Raw genomic sequence first — 21,471 nt, 5'->3', positions numbered from 1 at the left:
TGATTACATAATTGCCTTTTATTTCTGTATATACTTACATATATGTACATGTTGTCTCTCCCAGAGATTAGATGTAAGTTCATGCGTGGAGACTTTCATTTGTTTGTTTTTGTGTCACCACTGCCTTGTGCAGTGTTTGGCAAACTGTGGCAAATAAGCATTTACTGATTGACTGAATGACTCTCTCTCAGAAGCAAGGTGAAGGAACATGTCCAAAAGCTAGGTTGAAGTAAGGTAACCAAAAATCCAGTGAGTACAGTTGACTGGTTTGGGGCAAAAAGGATCATTAACCATCTACCCTAAAGCACAGATTGGTTCTGTCACACATTTGAAAATCCTTGAAATTTCCTGACTCAATGAATGGCCTATGACTTTGAAAAGAACAAGTGGTAGCCAAAATTAAAAGTCAAAATTTTCAAGACAAAAACATATGAGTGGATCCTCTCTTGACAGAACTGGTGGAACAATGTGACACTGCTGTCCAAAGTCACATGAAAATGGAAGCAAATGTTTTAGATATGAAGACACATTAGTGGAAGTAAAGTAGACAATGATAAAAAGTTTTCTTTGAACCAAGACTGTCGACAGAAAGATAAGGAAACATAAATGTAAATAATGTAAATCTTTCACCCGTACAAAGCTTATTTTAACATTTTATTTTGTGTAAAAAAGGGCAAGTTTAGTGAATTATTTTCATCTTGTACACAAAGTTATAATTTTAATGCTTTTCACATCCATGCTGAAAATTTGCAATTTGGTAAAAATGAAAGAAACATAAATTTTTCCAAAAGCATTTTTCACTTTGTTATGTACACTTCATGAGAAAGTTTTAAACACTTTCCCACTGATCACACAATTACCAAGAAAATAAAAGATTAAATTTGTACAGATATTGATCTATATATCAAATACATACAGAAATGATGTAAAAACCCTATGTAGTTTACTTTGACTTCTGCCCCAAAGATCTACCCAGGGACAGATGCTTTTTTTTTTTGTATAAATGACTGTGGCTTTATTTAAAATATGAAAATTAAAGGAAGAAAACCCAGTTTAATCACAGTATTTAAAAAATCCCTTCCCAATATTAAAGGATCATCACCAAATATATAGCACCATAATACAAATATTGATGGGAAAGGGTATTCACATCACGTAGTAATAATAATAATAATAATAATTAAAACAAAACAAACAAACACTGAAACCCGTGTTAGTATCCGTAGAACAAGAAGTTGATAACAGCTTTAGCTTTCCTCATACACAGCAAGGAAAAGGTTAAAGAGTTTAAACTACCAAAACTCCCAACTTGGGGAAAAGGAAAGAAAACTCAATGTCAGCAGTATATTTGGAACTGTAAAGGAAAATGGGGCTATTAAAAGTTGTACTATTGAAGTTATGGCTAAGACATACAATTTGTAAGCCTCATAACGAGATGATTTTCTTATCATCTGCAGCAGGGGGACTCCTCTTTTGACCGTACAAAGTTCTTGTCCCCTCTGACATTTGGTCACAGTTTTGAAACAATAAAAGCTGTACCTGCACTATCACTGACAAAAACGTGCCATTTGGATGGGAGATTCTAACCACATAGTGTGCCTGGTTTAGCTTTAGAACTGGAAGCTGACAGTGTCTGGGCTACAAGTGAGCATTTCAAAGAATTACCTCTAGGACAGGTTGTCCTCAGATCTGACCTTCCTGTTTTATACCTTAATTCCCTGTAGACTCCCCAACCCCAGGCTGTACTGACCTCAAGACTTAAGTATTCAAGGGGAAAGTGGGGTAAGCCACAAAACTTTGGCTTCTTCTGCCCATATTGTATGGGCTCAGAATCCTGAATCTGTCACTGAGCCTGAGGATTGATTTAAGACAACTGCTACTTTTCCTTTGGAAATTTCCTAGTTTTCAGTTTTATGAGAGGATTCTGAAAGTTAAAAGATTTAGGAGGCATTGAAAGTACTATATTTGGATTAAGTCCTCCTCAGCAATCTTAGTTTAGGATAAATAAGTAACCAGTAATTTAACAGCTGAATTCACATACATTTGACACATGAGAATCAACTAGTGTTGTTGATATGATCTACATGCCCCAAAAGGTCAGTATTAAGAAATGTTGACACTGGGGTTCCATACATTCTTACAAGATAAATAACAAATTTTACTTCCAGTAGCAACTACAAAACCACATGTTATTAACCCCTCTTGCATAGAATGAGGTAAACCTGTGCGTATTACCAATGTTATGTACCCAAAATTAGAGCAATATTTTAGAAAATAAATTGCTGGTTTTCAACTTTCTATGCACTTTTAAAAGTCAAACAAAAACTTACCTAAAAATGGTCTCCTGGGGCTTTCTGTTAACATTTTTTAAAGCATTCCATAGGCTGAAGGACTGTAGAGGTTAATCATATTGATTATTTTCTAATTAGCCCTACCTACTACCTACCTATACTCCAGAGGAGATGGTCAGTATAGCACTCTGAAGGGGACAGGCTAAGGCCCAGAAGCACTTAGAGAACACACACAGTTAATTCCTGAGAATTTAGTTAATGAACCTTACTGGTAAAAGCTAAAACTCTCTATTTTTTCAGTCACAACTCAGTAGAAAGCTTAAAAATGCAGAGAGCACATGTTCCCCCTCCCACCACCCTTTTTAAAAGAAGCCACATACATAAAACAAGGAATGTTTACATGGTCCAAATCAGTTGTTACTTTTGTTAAAAACTTGTTTTGGCTGTAGTGATATACAGTTTTTTACAGTACATGGGAATTTTTAAGAGGATGAACACATTCCTTCTCAATGACTTTTGAACAATTAAAGCAGAACTGGAATGATCCTGAAATTCAGACTTATTCTGGCTTTAGAAGATGCTCCATTTCTACTCTGACTAATACAGAACACCTGGCTTTGGGGTGTGCTTATGCGAAACATCATCTCAGAATGAGAAAGGAGGGGATGTCAGAGAGGAAAGAACAATCTCATCTCTTTTGTAGGGATGTTTTAGACAAAATAAAAACCTAAGACAATCTTGCATTTTCCCCAACCCCACTATGCCAAGACAAAGATGCTATGCATAAGCTCATGTTAACCATTCCAGTTTAATTAACACATAAGTGTTAAGATAATTTTGATCATTTCTAATTAAAAAGATAGCTTGTAAAAAGTATCTAGAGTTCTTCCAGTTTCATACAGAACTCCAAATAAGTTTTCTTGAGCATTTTCCAGAATGAAAACATTTCTGTACAAACATTTAAAATGGTCTGCAATAAAATGCCAACAACTCAAAATTCATCCCACCTTTCGTGTTCTACGTGGTGATGCTCCTTCCACGAGGGCATCGGTTGCATATTTCTGCAGCAGAAGTTGGAGATGTGACCAGCATAGTTTCGAAGATTCCAAAATCTCCCAACTTGTACCAAAAAAGGTTCATTTGTAATGACAGTTCATTTGTATTTGCAACTATATCCTTCTTAAATCGTTTCCTGCAATCCTGTTACTTAAACTTTAAATCTTACCAAAAAGTTAGAATTTCAGTTCTTGTTAACAATGCACAATAAATCCAAACTTGGAAAATATTACAAAATTCTTTCAAAAGTTTCAAATACAACACAAAAATGTCCATCTTTATAAATTGAAAAAATTTCCCCTGACTAAAATAGTTTCCCCACCCACCTCAAAAATCCAGAACTTAAATCTCTTCTATGGTTAGCAAAGTGACCCAGTAGAATTATACCCCCTGTCCAGTTGGGTTGGTAATAAATCAGTCTTGAAGAAAGCTCTCACTTCCTTGGTTTCTGAGTTGTCACCTCAGGGTTCTTGTTTGATGTAGTAGTTGGCAGAGCCATTGCTTTCCTGATCAGAAGCTCCTTGGAGGAAGCTATATTCCTCTCCATCTAGCAACTCTTCCTTCAACTGCAATGGAGTCACTACATTAAAAGAAAAAAGAAAAAGGAAAGATATATGCCCAATACAGTAATGCCTTTGTCCTCCAGTTTAGCCAACTTTATAGTTAAGGAGGTTTCTTCATCCCTTTATCAACTTAAAAAATACTAAATTTTAAGTATGGGCATCAAGGTGATTAGAGCAACCAAGATGATAAAGGAGATTAGCAGATAATGAAAAGCCATGCGAATATGAAAGAAAAATACTTGGGTGTTTCTCTGAGGGCACTTTCCACAGCAAGTATAGGACCATGGTGTTTATTATTTGGATAATCATGTGCAAAGTTTTTCTCATTCAATAAGCATTTATTACATATTAAATGCTTACTGAATAATAAAAGTTTATGTTTAACCTTAAGGAGGATTTTGTCAGAGGATGAATGAAATAAGGACTATGAAGTAAATATAATATTTGGTGGTTAAGTTGTGGCAACTACTTGGTGATTAAGTAAACAAGTCTTACTGTGTACTAGGAGACCCCTTGGAGGGAACTTTAATAAACATTTCCTGGGTTGTAACAAATGGGTTATAATTTGATGTCCATTTCTAAATAAGTGCACTACCTTAAGACTTCCAGAAATATCATTGGTGACAGCAATAATATGACAATTAGGACTGAAACTGATGTCTCAAAGCAATGCCTTTTTTTGAGTGAAATGTTTTTGGGCAGAAACTGATTAATGACCTTTTAATTTTAAATACACAGGCAGTTCTTAACTAATATAGAAGTGACTGTTTTTATAAGGAAGGTTAGGTTTCCAGGCCAACCCTGATAAATGTCTTAGAACATAATATAGCAGATATAGTATTTGCTTGAGTCTTGTGATTTGAAAGCAGGCAGTTCTCAAGTGATGTGGAAGGAAAAAAAAGGGAAGGAGGACAAGCAAGAAGGAAGAAGGCAAGAAGAGTTTTTTTCTTTTGCTAGATAGAGCTGGTCCAGGCAAGGCAAAATTTGCAAAAGATAACATCTGTCTTTGATTTAAGATTTTGGAATCAGGAGCTAGAAGGAATCTTGTAGATTATAGATTAAGAGCTTGTGCAAGGGACCTTTACAAACCATCTAGTTCAACTCCCTCACTTTATAGATGAAGATCCTGAGACCTAGAGTATGGAACTGACTTGCTTAAAATCATAGAGCAGGAGGTGGCAGAGCTAAGGCCTGAACAAGGCTTCCAATGCTCATAAGGATTGAGAGGCAGAGGTTGGCTGTGAAAAGAACTAAAGTTAGAGTCAGGAACCCAAGTTCAGATGTCTGCTGCTCTGTCCCTTATTCTACCTCCTGGTGACCTTGGGCAAGCCACTTCACACTGGGGATTCCATTTTCCCTGCAAGGGCCAGATAGCCCCCAAGGGTCCCTGTCCTTTCCCATTCAAGGTTTTTGGTCCTAAGAGCATCCAACCCAGTGCTTTTTCCCTAGCGTGACTGGCTACCACACTGTAGGGTGGTTTGTGTTGCACATGTGTTTCCCCTTCATCCCCAAAGTAGTTCATGTTCCCACATCTCCAGCCTCCTCCCTCCCCCAAGCCACCTCCCATTCTTACGTATAGCAGGTCTCAGCAAGGTGCTAGGAAGAAGTAATCTTTGTGGAACTTTCAGTACCAGAAGCTTTCAACTTTCTCAGAGTAGCTAAAAAAAGTAGGTGCTTTCTAATCCAAATTCACTTTCATCATTGGCACTTTAGGGATGTAAATGTTGGGGGTAAAAATGAAGCAAAAAGTTCAGGCAGCATAACTAGTTATTCTGAGGGATGGGTGCCACTGTCATTGACAGGCCAACTGTATCTTGGGCTTCTTCCCCTTAAATCAGCTTCCCTAGGCCATTTCTACTTTTAAAAACTTCCTTTATTCTTCTGAAGCCATGATTTTCCTAAAAACTCCCAAGTTTGCTCATGTAATATTTTATGGCAATCAGGGAAGCTGGACATATGTTTTATTTGTGTATGTATCACTTATAATTTCAGCATTTATAAGTGAAAAAGCTGCCTATACTAAAAAAACTAGGAAAATTAGTTTGCACAACTAAACTGAGAGAACCAATTCTGATTTTCCAGAATGCAAGAATTCAATAGAATCACTAAACTATTCAATAGAGAATTAAAGGATACAGTTTTGTATTCCAAAGTTGTTAATTCTAACTGGTAAAAAATCACAAGGTCAATCTAGTATATTTTAATTCCTTGATTTTTGAATGTGAAATAACAATCATGTCAGACATTACTTGCTGATTATAAAAATAATCTTTTGAAAGATGTTTCCATTTCATTCCTTTCCCTTTGTATTTGTTTTGTAACAATGCTTCTGTTTTTAGAAGCTGAAGGGCAGGAAGAATAGCTATCCAAAGAATCCTCAAACACAAACAGGTGAAAGATATGTGAAACCAGTTCTTGTGTTTTTTTTCTTTTCCTTTTATTCCTAAGAAGCATTTTTGAGAATATGAGTGGTATTATGGAGAAGTCCAAATGTCTAACTGTTAGCCTTCAAATCTATCACCCAAATAAAAGAAACAGTCAAAAGCATTTTGACTACATGAAAATAAAGCCCACTGGAAATCAAACATGGCCAAGTTTCATTAAAGGTGCAGTACCCACATTAAAAGGTTGATTAAAAGAAAAATTTTTATATGATGACCAAATGAATGAGAAAAATGTTGCTGAAACTTAGGTTAACATTCATTCTGATGTTTTTAATATAAGAAAGGTAAGTGGAAGATCCACAGTATGCCCTGATGATACCTTCTGCAAACAACAGTGAATTTTTGGTTTTCATTCTCCTATCTTCTCTAAACATGAAAATGATATGCTTAAAAAAAGTAGCTGGAGACAATGATGACACATTCATTCAAGTGGAGCCTAATTTAACAGAAATTTCACCTATCTGGATTCAAAATCTTAGCTTGTTTTCACAACTTTTTTGTCTTCTGCAGCCTCTGACCTTAATTTCTGAAATGCTAAATAGCTTTCTCTTCATAGCTTGATGAAGCTTGATAAAAACAGTTAATCCTAGCATTCTCTTGACACTAAATCCTATTGCAGGAACATAAAAAACCAAATCACATTATACCACAAAGTCCACACTTATAAATTCTTCTTAGAGCGCTTATCAAACCATAATATTCAGACAGTTAAAGAAGCAGGGCCACATAAGATAACAAAGCTACAAAGCATAGATTTCTAGATCTTGACTACTATAACAATATCTATAGATAAAGAGAAAGAAAGCTCTATATCTATCTATAGTGTGTGTTTATATATGTGCCTGTATATATATATATCCAGGAGTTGGGGGAAAATACTCTTGCTAGGCCACATGGTTTCTACAGAAGCACTCTCATTTTTAGCACTTCTGGGTTGTTCCAAATCCAGAAGCCAAATTCAGTCCCCCTGGGGCAACAAAACAAGACAGACAGTGAAAAATCATCAGTGTTCAAAAAAACCTCTTAAAAATGCCAACTACTTTCAACAATGCTTCCAATTTCCAAGGTCAAAGACCATTCCTGGTACTAATGATATATCATAAAATAACTTTATGGAGCTATCTGGTCTAAAATGTCAAAAACACAACAGAACATGACATTTAGAAGGCTTCCTCTTCTACTGTTAAGACATGATGTCAGATTTAAAATGCTTATGGATGCAAAGTAGGCCACAGAAATTCTTCTAAATGGCAAGAAGATCCTGTAGTGATTTTTAGAGGGAATGGAAAGGGAACTATACAAACAATGGAAGTGGGATGAGATGTATGCCTATTCTACAAAAATAATTTGGGATGTTTATAGTAAGGCAAATGCCACTGTAGCTTTCATTTCCACAATTGTTAGCAAAATAAGAATGAAAAGGATTCAGAGCCAGGTACTAAGTTCCATACATCTAGGCTCTCCAGCAGAGAAGTGACAAGTATTGTAGTCTAAACTAAGTACATAGATGTACAGATTTAAGACCTAACCAAATATCTGGATTTTGAGCTTCTCACCTAACCTTACAAGATCCAATTCCATCATATTCAGTTAAGGTGACTTGTTCTTCAATACTCAATGGTAATTACCTTGTAACCAGTCTTACTGATTAAAGGAAAGAGAAATCTTCTCAACAGTTGTCCTGCCAAGTTTTAAAGCTTACATGCTTTAGGTATGATCTTAGCTTACAAGAACTAAACTTGTCTCATATGCTATCTACTCATTTAACTGCTGGAGTTTGTGAAGGTACACACAAAAAAAATTATGATCACAGAAATACAATACAGCCATGTTCAGCAGTCAGTGTCAGAGATTTGCAAATACTATGTCTCCTCCAAGTCTGACAGTTCTTTGATTCACAGGCCCAAACTACTATCAGCACCAAAAATACACTCTAATCACATAAGAGAGTTCCTTTTCCAGTCGATGTGATGCTATGAAATGCTATGGGTTTGTTAAATGAACCTTTGGTCTTGGGTAATTGGATTATTTGAATACATCCCACTTTTGAAAGAATTATTCAAATCCAACGGAAATCCACAATGTAAAATGTTCAGTAGTTTTGAATGAAATGTATAACACTAAAAAGTCCTTCTGGTTATCTTTGAGTTTAATTATTTGACATTGTGGCTCTACTCTGATCTACAGCTATAAAGTGGTTAGAACAAAACAAAAATCCTTCCCATATGATTTATCTAGTGAAGTAACTACCAAGCACTAATGAAAATGAATTTTTTAATTGAAAAGAAAAAAAAAGTTAATGAGTCAGCATCTTTCATGCCAGACCATGCTTTGTTTCCCACCACCCTACCCGGTAAAATTACCATCTGCAGTACCTGAGGTGCTGATGTGACTAATTACCTGTTTTGAGGCTGGGACTGAACTCTCGGCTAGTGCTGGGAGGTGGGAAGGCCTCCGGGGCTGTCTGTGCTGGAAGGGTTCGATATGGAGGAGGAGTCAACTCTTCGTCACCAGAGAGGCTCCTCCGCACCCCGCCTGTCATGGGCAGGCTCGACAAACTGACAGGCTTCTTCCCAACTGGCATCTTCCTCTCTAAACATTAAGTCAGACTAAAGTAAGCTTTTACTTACATGTGTGGTAAGAAAAGTGCATTAAATAAGTTGGAAAGTTTGTGGAGCACAGATCACTCTGTGGAAGGAGAATGGTCTAATTTAAAGGCAAGTTTGGCACTCTGAAAATAAGGGATTCTCTATTAATTCTCTGGGAGTTTGAAAATCCCAGGCTCTGAATCCTGAACCAGTTGAAAAAACAGAGCAAAATTTGAACTATAGAGAGCATTGATCAGGTTGGGCGAATAACTGGTTCATTTCTTTAACCAAGAAAAATCCTTAGACATATGTTGTAGGGAATAACCTGCTAACAAGTGGGAGAGATTCTTCTAAACCCTGCTTAGTGGCACCACTTCACACAAAATCCCAAATACTGGTGTTTAGTTAGGAAGGAAAGTGAGATTGTGAATTCAGAGTGTGACAGGATTTCAAAGATAAGAATGTATCTCTGTAATTTAAAAAAATCCTTTCTTCATAAAGAGGTAATTCTTGTTCTGAGCTAATTCTAAGATAAAAATTCTGATTGATTGTATGTATATTCAGAAACAATTGAATTTCATCCCAATCACAAATACATCATACCCCTCAGTTTCATCTTCAAGAGGAAACACAAGCTGTAAGACTCAGTCGGTGTTTGTACTGTTAACAAAAATATTCCAAAATCTGATGCACGTACATATTTGAATTATTAGAAAAAAAGGCAAAACTGCCAAATGTTTGGCAAGAAGCCAAAGCAAAGGTAGTTTATATTAGATATGTCAAATATGAGGCCCCCAGGGTTTCCAAGTATGGCCAAAACCAGATTAAAACGTATTTGGGAAATGGAAACAAAATAAATAAAAATACAATAAAACATTGATAATATTGCATTTTAAAATTAAGTCACTATGTGGCCTGCATACACTGCAGATTCTTTGTATGGTGTAGTGGCTCCTGTTTTTATTTGAGTTTGACACCAGTGGTCTAAATGAATAAAAGCAGCAATCAATTACCTTATTGCATGTATGCTTAAGATTCCAACAAAAAGTTTTCTTCCAGGGTTTAAAATAACTCAGGTAAGAAGACCAAACACAGCCTATGTTCGTTCATCTAAGTAGGCAAAAGCCAAACCAAATCACTGTAAATCACTACTACTTAAAATGACATCATAACCAATCTAAATATTAAGTTCCTATTAATTTCTTAACTGCTAACTTCAAGCCATGTGTCCATGCCTTTTAAACTTCACTAATATTGGACCAGAGAATAAAATGCAAATTATTAACCACAGAAAACTAAGAAAACTACTAAAATTAACACCACCAAAACATTCAATGAAGGTCAATGACAACGCATTTGGGGTTGATGCCAATTTTCTTATTTTGTAATAAATATACACCTTAACTCAAAAGATGTTTTTGAGATTATATGCCATTTTTAACTTATGGCGCCTACTGGTGGGCACACTATCATTGATTTAGAAAACACTAGTTAATATGCATCCACACTCTTAGTAAGAACACCTACATCCCTGTGCACAATTTAGAACAAGAGATTCTTCAAAGAGACCTTTTCTATTTAAAAAAAAAATAAGCACCATGGAAGGAATAATGGATAATTTAAAGAAGAACTAATGCTGCAATGCAAACCATATAACCAGTACATAATTCTACTTGAATACAAAGCAAATAAAATTATTTATTTTTAAATGATCATCCTCATATATCATGTTTACTACCAGTGGAATTCTGGCTGCAAAAGCCATAGTGCTTTATATGGCTGGGTTTATTTAGACCACTATCCTTCATTTTCTTAAAAGATCCTCAGATCAGTTCTTTCCTGTCTTCTCTCCAAACAGCACAGAATCAAGAAGTCCTTTTAATGCCACCACAGGAGACAGTGGTCTCCATCTTTTTTTCCTTTACATTTCTGAGGAAATATTTTAAAGTTTTATAAAAGACATCTTAAAACTAAGAGACTAAGAGGAACTGAAATGCTAATAAAATAAAAACTTTGTATTTTCTGCTAAGAACATTTTTTCTAAATCCAATCTTATGAACCATATCAAAAAAACTTATCAATACTGTCACGTCTTTTCCTATCTGAATCAACTAATCTATAATCACACTCACAACATATGCTAGGTACAGAATTTGCAAGATTTATATTCCATGTATATATTTATCAGTTATGTGCCCAATATTCACTGGTTGGGAAATTAATCTTGAAAATAAAATTTCACATAGCCACAGGTAGGAATTTATCTCTACTATGGAAGGAGAATTTCTAACATCAAAAAGGCTTAATTTCAAAGAGGAAATAGTCAAAGCAATCTGAGTTATCGACCTTTATAGTAAGTCTAGAGATTATACCTTCTACAATCTACCCTTAAGATTCATACCTTCATTGAAATAATTTTTAGTTAACTTTCCTGGTTGATGAGATCATTCTTGCATGTTCTTGCCATGGAAACAGTTCTAAGTGAATGCTAGACCTGGAATATGTCCAGTCTGCAAATAATTCTGGGTTCATGTGACAATGTGACAATTACAGTAGCACAACAGGAGTATGGTGTGACACTGTTAAGAGGAGGAGGTTTCATGCTCTGGGGGAAAATCTGTTCTTTGGCTCAAAATGTCTCTACAATGGCAAGAAGATGGGAAAAAAAAGAACACTCAAAATTACTCAAAATTCACACATGGTGAATATTAGTCTAAAAATAAAGGGAAGAGGGCACGAAAGCTTCTTCATCACACAGCCTATCTCTTACCAGTTGTTGATGATAATAATATATAAGGAAATATAAGAATATAAGGCAAGTCAAAAAGAAAAATTAAATGAATTTCTATTCTAAATTGCATCTTTATTCACAAAATTTCTTATCTATATCAATATGAACAAATGTGTCTCGTCATGAAATACTGTGACAAGTTTGATGAAAGGAAAAAAAATCTATGCATCAAAACTAAATCCCTATAAGAAAAAAAGGTTTTAAAACACTCTTAAATATATATGTATATATACACACACATACATACACATATATCTATATTTCTACTGTGTTAGCTACTATTTTCCAATAATAACCATCCTTTCATTGTTATGATATATCAACCTGCATGAATTTTATTTGCTGTTAAGCAGCTTGTATTTCTTAACAAAGGAATGCTATTTTTAGAGGGGAATTTTGGTTTTATCTGGATAGATTCATTATACTCCAACTCTTTGGCAAACATCTAAATTTCTATTATTAAACAGTTAGGAAAAGTCTGGAAGAATTAACTCTCAATACATTATTTAGAATTTTAAGTGTCATTCAAGAGATTTGACCCAAATGTTTAAAAATAATAAAGCAATCATTTTCTTCTTTTACCATGCAAGATTAAAAAACAAAACCTAACCATTTTCCCTACAAACTGGAAAACAAACAAATAAATAAAACCCAAGGCATTTCTCATTTACTGAAAAACTGATTTGCCTTTTATGGCATACTGCACCTTTAAGCATAATACTTGATGTACGATAATCCATTTCAACAAGGAAAGCTACTTTTCCTGAGAACACACACTGCCCACAATTTGTTAACAATGAAAAAAAAATGCATATTAACATTTGGTGACCCACTTTTCTTATGTCCTTTGTATTGCTGTGACTTAGCCTTTTTCTTCTGCTTTGATGAACCTGACTGGCTCTCTCTTGATGCTGAAAAACAAAAGAAAAAACAATGGTCTTGGATACTCACTTGTGAGAAGTAGCCATCATTTAAATGAATTGTATTGTTTATTTGGATAAGAACATTCTACTGATAAATTTATATTAAGGTTTCATAAATAAGGTTGAAGATTCTAGGGAAATATCATGAATCTTAAGACATAATGCCCTTTTAAAAATAACGGGCACACTAATCTAGCCTGATGAAGAATTTTTTACTTTGATCTATATTCAATAACTATGACCCTCAAGTTTAGGGTTGCTACTGTGTATCATTATTGAATCAGACACAGGAAATTATATGCTCCAGTCCCATAGACTTAGAATGTAATTTGTATAATTAAGGGCAAGCATAAGATATCTACTTCTGGAGAGGCCCAGATTTTGGGGAAAAAAAAATCACTAACAACCTATTTTTAGTAAGTCAGCAACTCACTCTGTGGTGCTGGAGGCTGTAGCTGATATCCAGTTAATTGGCACCATCCAACAGGATAGAGGTCAGGGGACTCACAGTCTACCCACTGATCATACTCTTCTTCCCAACCATCAAAATGGATCCTCAATAGACGATGAATAATTCGAGTTACTGTGGCTACACAGACTAAACGTGGTTCCATGAGGTCTACGGCTTCTAATTTCATTCCCACACGAAATCCATGATTTGGAACATCCTGATAAGAAGAAGAACAATCTAGCTGACATTTGGTAGAAGTCACCAGAAGACAGTCTGGGACAAATGAATGACCCCTGGACTTGGAACCAGAAGAATGGGTTCAAGTGCTGGCTCCAGCATGTATACCAGTGGTGTGATGCAGGACAAGCCATTTAAATCATAAACTTCAGCTTCTTTATTTGTGAAATGGAAAGAACAATACTTGCACTAGATCCCCTCATAGGGATTTGAGTTTTAAATGAGATAGCATGTGAAATGGGCCTTCTAGCCATAGTCTTATGTAAATGATAGCTTTCTCTTTTGGAAGCATTAAGTAAAATACTTGCCATTTGCCAGCTGATCCCTTAGGTTCTGTTCCAGCTCTAAATCTCAGTAATTAGTTAATAAAGTTGCTGAATTGACTCAAACTAGGAAAACCAAAGGTAATGCAAGGGAACTAAACAGGAATAATTTATACAAAAATGACCAGGATTTCTAGATAGTTCTTTAATGATAAATTAAGATGGTGAAGCATTTATAGACTAGTTATGAAACTTTATGGAAAAGAAAAAGCTTTACAAGTAGGTAACTACAATTTTCTTTTTACCTTATTAAACAACTTTACTGGTGCTGCTATGGAGCCAGTTTCCCTGAGGTAGTCAAACCATTTGAAAGGAAGTTTTGTATAACCTGAAAAATATAGCATTGTCCTAAGTGGAAGCTCATTTAAAATTCCTAAAACATTAAAAATGCAGATAAAAAGTTCCTAGAAACAAATGAAAATCTTGGGAAGGGTCACCTAAATCAACTTCAGATACTGTCTCCTGTGCTTTTAATGAATTACATAACTCTTCCTTGTACCCCCTAAATTATGAGGATTTTGGCCTCCTAGAAACAGACATTGGTGCTCAAATCAAATGGAGCCTACATTCTTTACCAGAAGTATCTTTCTCAACTCAAGTAAGGCTTGAGTACAGAAGTACAGATGTCCTCACATTTATTGGCCTGGTTTACAGAAGCTCTTGAAACTATGGGGTCATTTTTACATGTAATTTGTGGGGAGAAAAGGGAACATAAGCAAAACTTAGTCTTGCATTTCTTCTTCCCACTTAATTTTCTTTCTTTAGTTCTTTGGAGAATAGTTAATGGACCATGTTAAGTGGCCACTTGTTTAGCTGAGATAGCCTGATATCTTAAAAAGGCATTTGAATGGAGTTTTCAATGAGGAGTCCAATGAGGGAAGCTGAAGATGTGTGTTATAAAAAATACTCTATTATCTCCTCCTGCAAATATCTGCTAAACTAGAGTTTTCTTAATAGTATCTGAGTCTATCAATTAATTCATGCTATACAGACATATAATGAAATGTTCTATAATGAACAATTGTCCATGAAACCTTGCAGTATTTAATACTTAATTTTGTGGGGGGGGGGGGAGGGAATTGTGTACATATTTTAAGGACAATACTGGATAAGCAGCATATATATATATATATCTCAAATATCAAAAAGATATTAAGCAGAAAAAGATGATATAAATATAGTACAAAATCAGAAATGTCATTTTAAGTTAAAATGAGATACCTCTGGGTGGAGTTAATTCAATCATGTTAATTTCACAGAAACCAACAGGGAAAATAGAAGGGGAGGTTGCATGGTAACAAAACCAGTCAGATCCATCTGCTGCTTCTGAGCCATCAATCCCAATCATAAGGAATCCATCTGCTAGCACCTTTAAGAATTACAAGCCCAAACATTTGAAATTAGAAAACACTCTTAGGAATTTGAGTTAAAAGAACTGAATCTAGACCACCCTTTCATCTAGAATCTTTTTAATCTATTGAAGGAATCTCATCATAAAGGTGAAAAAGGCTTAGGTTATATGCATAAATTTTTATGTTATCCAATTCAAATAGACAATTTCATGAATTATGAGTTGGCAGCATAAAATCTAGCATATATTGGGGCCAGGTCTACATATAAGTGAAAAATAAATTAAAATCTTTCCCAACCCTGGTTGATGCTTGAAATTCCATACCTTAGAACTTTATTCTTTCTGTTTAGGGCTCTGAACTCTGTTAAAATGCAAACATCCTTGGAAAAATTAAGAACTTAAGTGAATACTAGTTATTTATATCTGATTATGAATTCAGCATCAGATCCTTTCCTGTGAGATTAGGAATTAGGCATCGAATGGGGAGATGTAAATGTAGGAAGTAGGAATGGAGCATCTGCTGTAAGACTAGGAGGCTGGACACTGTGAGGAGCAGCTCTAATTATTTTGCAATATTTTTCTAGGGCCGGTGACCAGGACATAATTAAACTTCTTTTAAGTATCAGGATACCCTATGGAACACAACACTAGTATAATGTCCTTCTGTAGAGGAGAGACTCAAAACAACAATCTGCATTGCTAAGGAAGTAAAACTTAATTTGAAGTTATTTGAGATAACACTGGTATTCTCTTTTCTTAGAACAGATGCAGATAAGCATATGTGTATAAACACTTCACTAAAAATCTAATCAATTTCTACTTTATTGCCATAACCATATAGCTCCTGTCAACATTCACTTTTTATTTAATCTTACATTCATCATCTCACCTTTCTAATGGTTGCAACACATATTGCAGAAAGATTTAGAGGATCTATAGCTTCCAACTTCATTCCTTCCTTGTACCATTCCCCACTCTGGTCTACTTCTTTTACCTAAGGGATTACAAGAAAGCAAAACTACTATTTAATGCAAAAAGTGTTGCTGCAGTATTTTACAAGACAAGACCCATTTAAAAAAAGCTCACCGGAGAGGAGGTGAAATAGCTTCCTACCTACCTAATGTTGTTGTTCAAACTTTCAATAGCATTAAAGGAACACAGGGAAATAAGACAGAATTTTAGGGCAATTATAATAGAGATTTATGACGCCTAATCTTTGTAAATGACCATATAATTGTGATTTCCACTAATTTATGAAATACCCACAACCCTCTTTCAAATCTAATTTACAAATGAGGGTTCTTATGAAAAATCTCTTACCTTAGCAAATAAATGTGGTGGTGTATCAAAATGTCCATCCTGTTTCTTAGTAATATCTACAAGGAAAAGTTACATACTAATCTGTCAGCATTTGTAAGATCAAAACCCACCTTTCTTTGAAAGTCTTAAACCTATATGGCACATGATGCCCTCAAACATGGCAAACACATGTCTCCCACACTTCAAAACTACTCTTAAGTAGTCCTTTTCCCTGAAGAGAACATGTGCATATATTATTAAAGGAACTAAGTTAATCTGAATGCTGATATTCTACAAGGTAGAGAATGATTTAGATCACCTAATTTTAGGAGTGCTACCAACGTGCCTGACAAAATACCTATCCAAATTTACTTCTACTAACTTGATTAAAATGGGAAAGTGGAAAACTATGTTTAGGTGTTTTTTAAAAGATGAGCTGAAAACTGAAGAATGAGAAAACATTCATCGTTATGACTATGGACACATTTTGTAACCAAGAGCAAGCACAGGAAATTAATTAGTTAAGACATTATTCTAGTGTAAACATTTGCTAACTAAATTAGAAGCTACATAATTAGAAGGCTATTATAAATCTAAGATACTTTGAAAAGAAAAATATTTGAAGAGTTCCATTAAGTCTCACTGATATTTGTAATAAAAATCTTTTTAAATGTGCTCACCAGATCTTTTGAATCTATGACCTATACTTCGGGACCAACCAATATGATGAATCAGTGGACTATACATGTGGCACCAGAAGTCATCCGTTTTGTCTTCACTTTCTTCATACACTAATCTTAATCTTCCCCCAATTACACTTTCCACAATTGCGACCCGTGTACGACATAGATGTGTCTTATCAACCACTTCTACCCTCATGGAAGGCTTGAAAGGATACTGCATACTTTCTGACACCTTGAAATCAAGGAAAGAAATAACCAAACATTAATTTCCATCCAACAAGCAGCATCTATTAAACATCTACTATTTGCAAAGAACTGAGTTAGAGAATGGGGATATAAAGATCATAAAGGAAAACCAATCCTGCCCTGAAGGAAATTATAGTCTCACAGTATGGACATTGGTATAAACATTAACTCACTATTTCGTTATTAAAACAAAAAAAGGATATGACCAGAAAAGGAGGTGGACAAGTCACATATTAAGAAAGATAAGACAGTGACTGGTACATTGATATAAAGATTTAAAAAGAACCAGAAGACCACCTCTAGAATGGTGGGTAGATTTAATCAACCAGCCTACCACAACAAAGAATATATGTACATGTTTACACACACTTGTGTATACATGTAAAATTAGTAAAACTTGACTGACAAGGGAATAAATAAGAAAGATCTATAGAGTGAGGAACATTTGACCTGAGCCTTAAAGTGAGCTAGGGGTTGCTAAGAGGTAAAAATGAAAAAGGAAAGCATATTCCAGATATGGGGGGCAACCTATGCAAAGGAATAGAGGGAGTAGAGGGATGGTATAGGACTAGCAATTAGGCCAGGTTAACTGGCATATAAAGGGCACAAAGAGGTGTAATATGTAATCAGTCTGGAAAAAGGGTCTAAAAATGCTTTATGGGAAGAAATCAACATTGATTGCACAAGAAAAGCCGTTATGAAGGGGTTTTACTCTGCATGGATAGAGGAATTCCCACAAAGATGAAGTCTGAGGCATTTAAGTGTTAAAAAGGATGTACATTTCTTTGAAAAAGTTTTCTATGAAGAAAGTTTGATGAATGAGAAAATCTTTGCTGTGGTTTTAAACATTTCTATATTATAAAAAAGCTTCAGGTTAACATAGCTTAAAAGACCCCCAAATGCCTAAATCCACTTAATTTAGTTAAAAGCAGCTTTACCTTTTGAGAGAAGTCAGGAGGAAGTGTTTTGGCACCAGTAAGTCGTTTCACTAGAAAAGCTTTCCAGTTTGTGTACTTGTGTTGAATGGCTATTGCAAAAGAAATAACCAGTCATTTTAACAAGGTATGGAACTATTCTGTAAACAGATCTCTTAAAAAGCAAAGTTAATAGTACCAAATATCCCAGGAATTCAGGGTTTTAAAATTAACATGTATTTGAATTAATTAACTAAAGACAGAGCAAAAAATGGCTTTTCGGAACTTAACTTTAAATATCTTAAAGACAGAAAAGAAGCAATATCATTTTGGGGTACTCACTGCATATGAAGAAGAGGGATATATTCACTCAAAATACTGTGAGGTCAATGGTTTTATTACTCTTACTTACTTCGAGGTGGAACAAGGGGTTTCCCACTGGCTGCACACCAACCAACTGGATGGATATCAGACCCACATATGTTGCACCAGAAGTCCAGGCTGGAGTCACTTTCAAACCCTTCGTATCTTAAAAGGGCATTATAACCTGAAAGAAATGAAAGATATTTAAAGAAAAAAACAATCCCAACCCAAATGCAACAAATAGGACTTTATCAAGGAAAATGAAATTGAAAGAATCAGAAGAAATTTAGAGTAAAATGCATTAAATTGTTAATTCTTTGTTTAGAAAGGTCTCTTTTTGGTTTTCTTGAAATTTGTACCAAATTCTGGAGGGAAAAATCAGGGAATTCTACTAGAATGTTTACTGCTGGACTTTTGAAGCACTGAAAAATAAAGAATTGTCTAATTATTAGACAGTAATTTATTCAAATATTCATATTTGCTCAAATTAATTCAAGTTGTTAGTTTCTCAGATGATTAAATGATCTAATATTTTTAAAAAATCAAAGGAAAAAATTTGAGCTCTGCCAACTCTGAAGGCTATGTCCCCCTGCCTTTTATTTGGTATTAAGGAGGTTTTACAGCTATGATAGGCCAACTATCTAAAATACAATGGATTAATGAAAAAGAAATCACCACTTCCTTTAATTATCCTTTGTCCCTGAAGTGAAGACGATGGTTAAATATTAGTTTGATCTTAATTTTAGGCTCTTAATGAAAATAAAGCTCTGGTCTTATGCTTAGGAAGCTGGGCTTCTTCTGTACTTTTAGATGTGAATACCTGTAAAGGGGCTTCAAGGTATAAGTAAAAAAAAAAACACAAACACACACACCTAAATTCAAGACAACTTTCCACTGTTTATTAAATGTTTAATGTGGGAATGGCTAGATTGACTGAGTGGATAGAGAGCTAGGACTAGAGGTGGGGGAATAGGTGGGAGGCCAGTTCTTAGGTTCAAATCTGGCCTCAGACACTTCTAAGCTGTGTGACCCTGGGCAAGTCACTTAACCCTATTGCCTAGCCCTTACTACTCTTCTGCCTTGGAACCAATGCACAGTATTGATTCTAAGATGGAAGGTAAGGGTTTAAAAATGGTTACTCTGTAGACAATACTGTATGGAGTATGGCATCCTTGAAGGGATGGCAGTCTAAAAGACATACATAAATAGCAGAATATAGACTTTGATAATTTAGGGAAAGTACCAACCCAATGCTTCCAGAGGGTGGAGGGCTGGATTGCCTGGCTGAAGGGATTGAAGAAAGCTTGGATGAACTGATGGTATTTGAACTAGACCTTAAGGATAGGTAGGCATTCCATAGGCTGGGCAAATGAGGGGTGAGGAGGAAGCTGAAAGCTCAGGGGATAGCTTTAGCAATTTCTTGGAAGGAAAATAAATACATCTGCTAGCTGTACTTGGATCTTAAATGTTTTGCTCTTTTACTTATTAAAAAAAATGCCCAGTACATAAATGATACTTCTTTATGACCAACTTATAAAAGAGACCAATACCAGATAGCTTATGAGCACAAAACTTTCTGGTATAGCATATTACTGTAGCATGCTGGAGCCAAAAGAAGGCCATTTCTTTCGAGATCTTCAGAGGCAAAGATGGGATGGGGGTGGTGGTGGATATTAAAGGATGTATAGAGGGAAGAGAAACTTGCAAAAAAGGGTGCAGTGGGGAAAAAGGCAGAGAAGTCATCAAGCATTTATTAAGTACCTACTGCATGGCAGCCATAGACACTGTAATGAGCACTGGGGATACAAAGAAAGGCCAAAGAGACTCCCTGCCCTCAGAGAATTCAGTCTGATGGGTGAGACAACATGCAACCAATAACGTACAAACAAGATAATAGACACAAAAAACTTGAGTTTTACAGAGAAGGGAGAGAGGCCCTAGGCAGGGACGACAGCCAGTAAAAATTCCTGGAGTCTCTTGTGTAAGGAACAGCAAGGCAAGACATGTCACTGGATTCTAGAGCAAGTGGAGGAGGAGGAAGGTGGGTGGGGGAAAGGACAACTTAGGAAGGGCTTTAATAGCCAAACAAATGATTTTCTCTGATCCTGAAGGTAGCAGGAAGCTATTAGACTTTACTGAGTAGCAGGGTGATGGTGAGACCTGAACTATTTAGGAAGATAGATCAACTACAAGGCTATTGCAACGTGTGAGTTGATAAAAGGCAGTATATGCAAGAGGTATTGTGAAGGTAGAAATGGACAAGGCTTGATAAAAATGACTGGATATAGGAAGTGCCTGGGAGGACATTGGTGCCCTTGACAGTAAGAAAGAAGTCAGGAATCAAGCAATAAATGAACAAGCATTTATGAAGCACTTGCCACATGCCAGGTTATGTGTGTGTGTTTACATATATACATAGATACAATTTATAGAGAAGAGTGAGGGTATCTGTTTGTGTGTCTATATACAAACACATATTTATATACACACATACACATTCAAATATATACTATATACAAAGTAGTTGGAGGGAAAGAATAGTTTGAGAGTGAAGGCCAGAATAAAAAAAAAAATCCACATGAGATACTTAAAACTGCACCTTGAAGAAAAGAGATGGATGCTGTGAGGTAGAGGGTAAGGAATGAGTGCATTCCTACTGGAGGGGGGTCACTGCAAAGGAACAGAAAAAGGAGATGAGGATCCTGTGTGATGAACATAAAGAGCAACTTGGCAGGACAGGACTTCAGAGGGTGGAAGGTGGAGTGACATCCACTGAGGCTAGAAAGACAGGTGGGAGACCAGGTGGAAAAGGGCTTTTCAGGGTAAATTGAGGATCATATTGTTAGCTAATGGAGTAGGAAAGATAAATGGTCAAATCCAAGCTTAAGGAACATTACTTTGGCAGCACTTTGTAGGGCAGACTGGAGTAGGGGGATGGATATTTCAAG

At 35.6% G+C, this 21,471-nt stretch overlaps 1 protein-coding gene across 28 annotated transcripts in view; it reads right to left on the bottom strand.

The window, feature by feature from the left end:
• Positions 1–641: 641 nt before the first annotated feature.
• Positions 642–21,471, bottom strand: part of MBTD1 (mbt domain containing 1) — an 86,025-nt gene continuing 65,195 nt past the window's right edge. For 23 of the 28 annotated variants that reach the window (XM_056816571.1, XM_056816572.1, XM_056816573.1 and 20 more), the window contains 11 exons: positions 18,573–18,707; positions 18,185–18,273; positions 16,998–17,232; positions 16,339–16,394; positions 15,908–16,012; positions 14,889–15,036; positions 13,913–13,995; positions 13,090–13,324; positions 12,567–12,644; positions 8,755–8,946; positions 642–3,927 (listed from right to left, as the gene is read on the bottom strand). In XM_056816571.1, the coding sequence (XP_056672549.1) occupies positions 3,809–3,927; positions 8,755–8,946; positions 12,567–12,644; positions 13,090–13,324; positions 13,913–13,995; positions 14,889–15,036; positions 15,908–16,012; positions 16,339–16,394; positions 16,998–17,232; positions 18,185–18,273; positions 18,573–18,707 (1,475 nt within the window). In that variant the 3' untranslated portion in view covers positions 642–3,808. The remainder of the gene's footprint in view (positions 3,928–8,754; positions 8,947–12,566; positions 12,645–13,089; positions 13,325–13,912; positions 13,996–14,888; positions 15,037–15,907; positions 16,013–16,338; positions 16,395–16,997; positions 17,233–18,184; positions 18,274–18,572; positions 18,708–21,471) is intronic. The other 5 variants (XM_056816595.1, XM_056816596.1, XM_056816597.1 and 2 more) reach the window with 1 other exon arrangement.

The sequence above is a fragment of the Monodelphis domestica genome, chromosome 2, assembly GCF_027887165.1.
Source record: "Monodelphis domestica isolate mMonDom1 chromosome 2, mMonDom1.pri, whole genome shotgun sequence".
Taxonomy (NCBI): domain Eukaryota; kingdom Metazoa; phylum Chordata; class Mammalia; order Didelphimorphia; family Didelphidae; genus Monodelphis; species Monodelphis domestica.
Note: the sequence above shows the minus strand (reverse complement) of the source record. Positions and strands in the feature narration are given on the sequence as shown.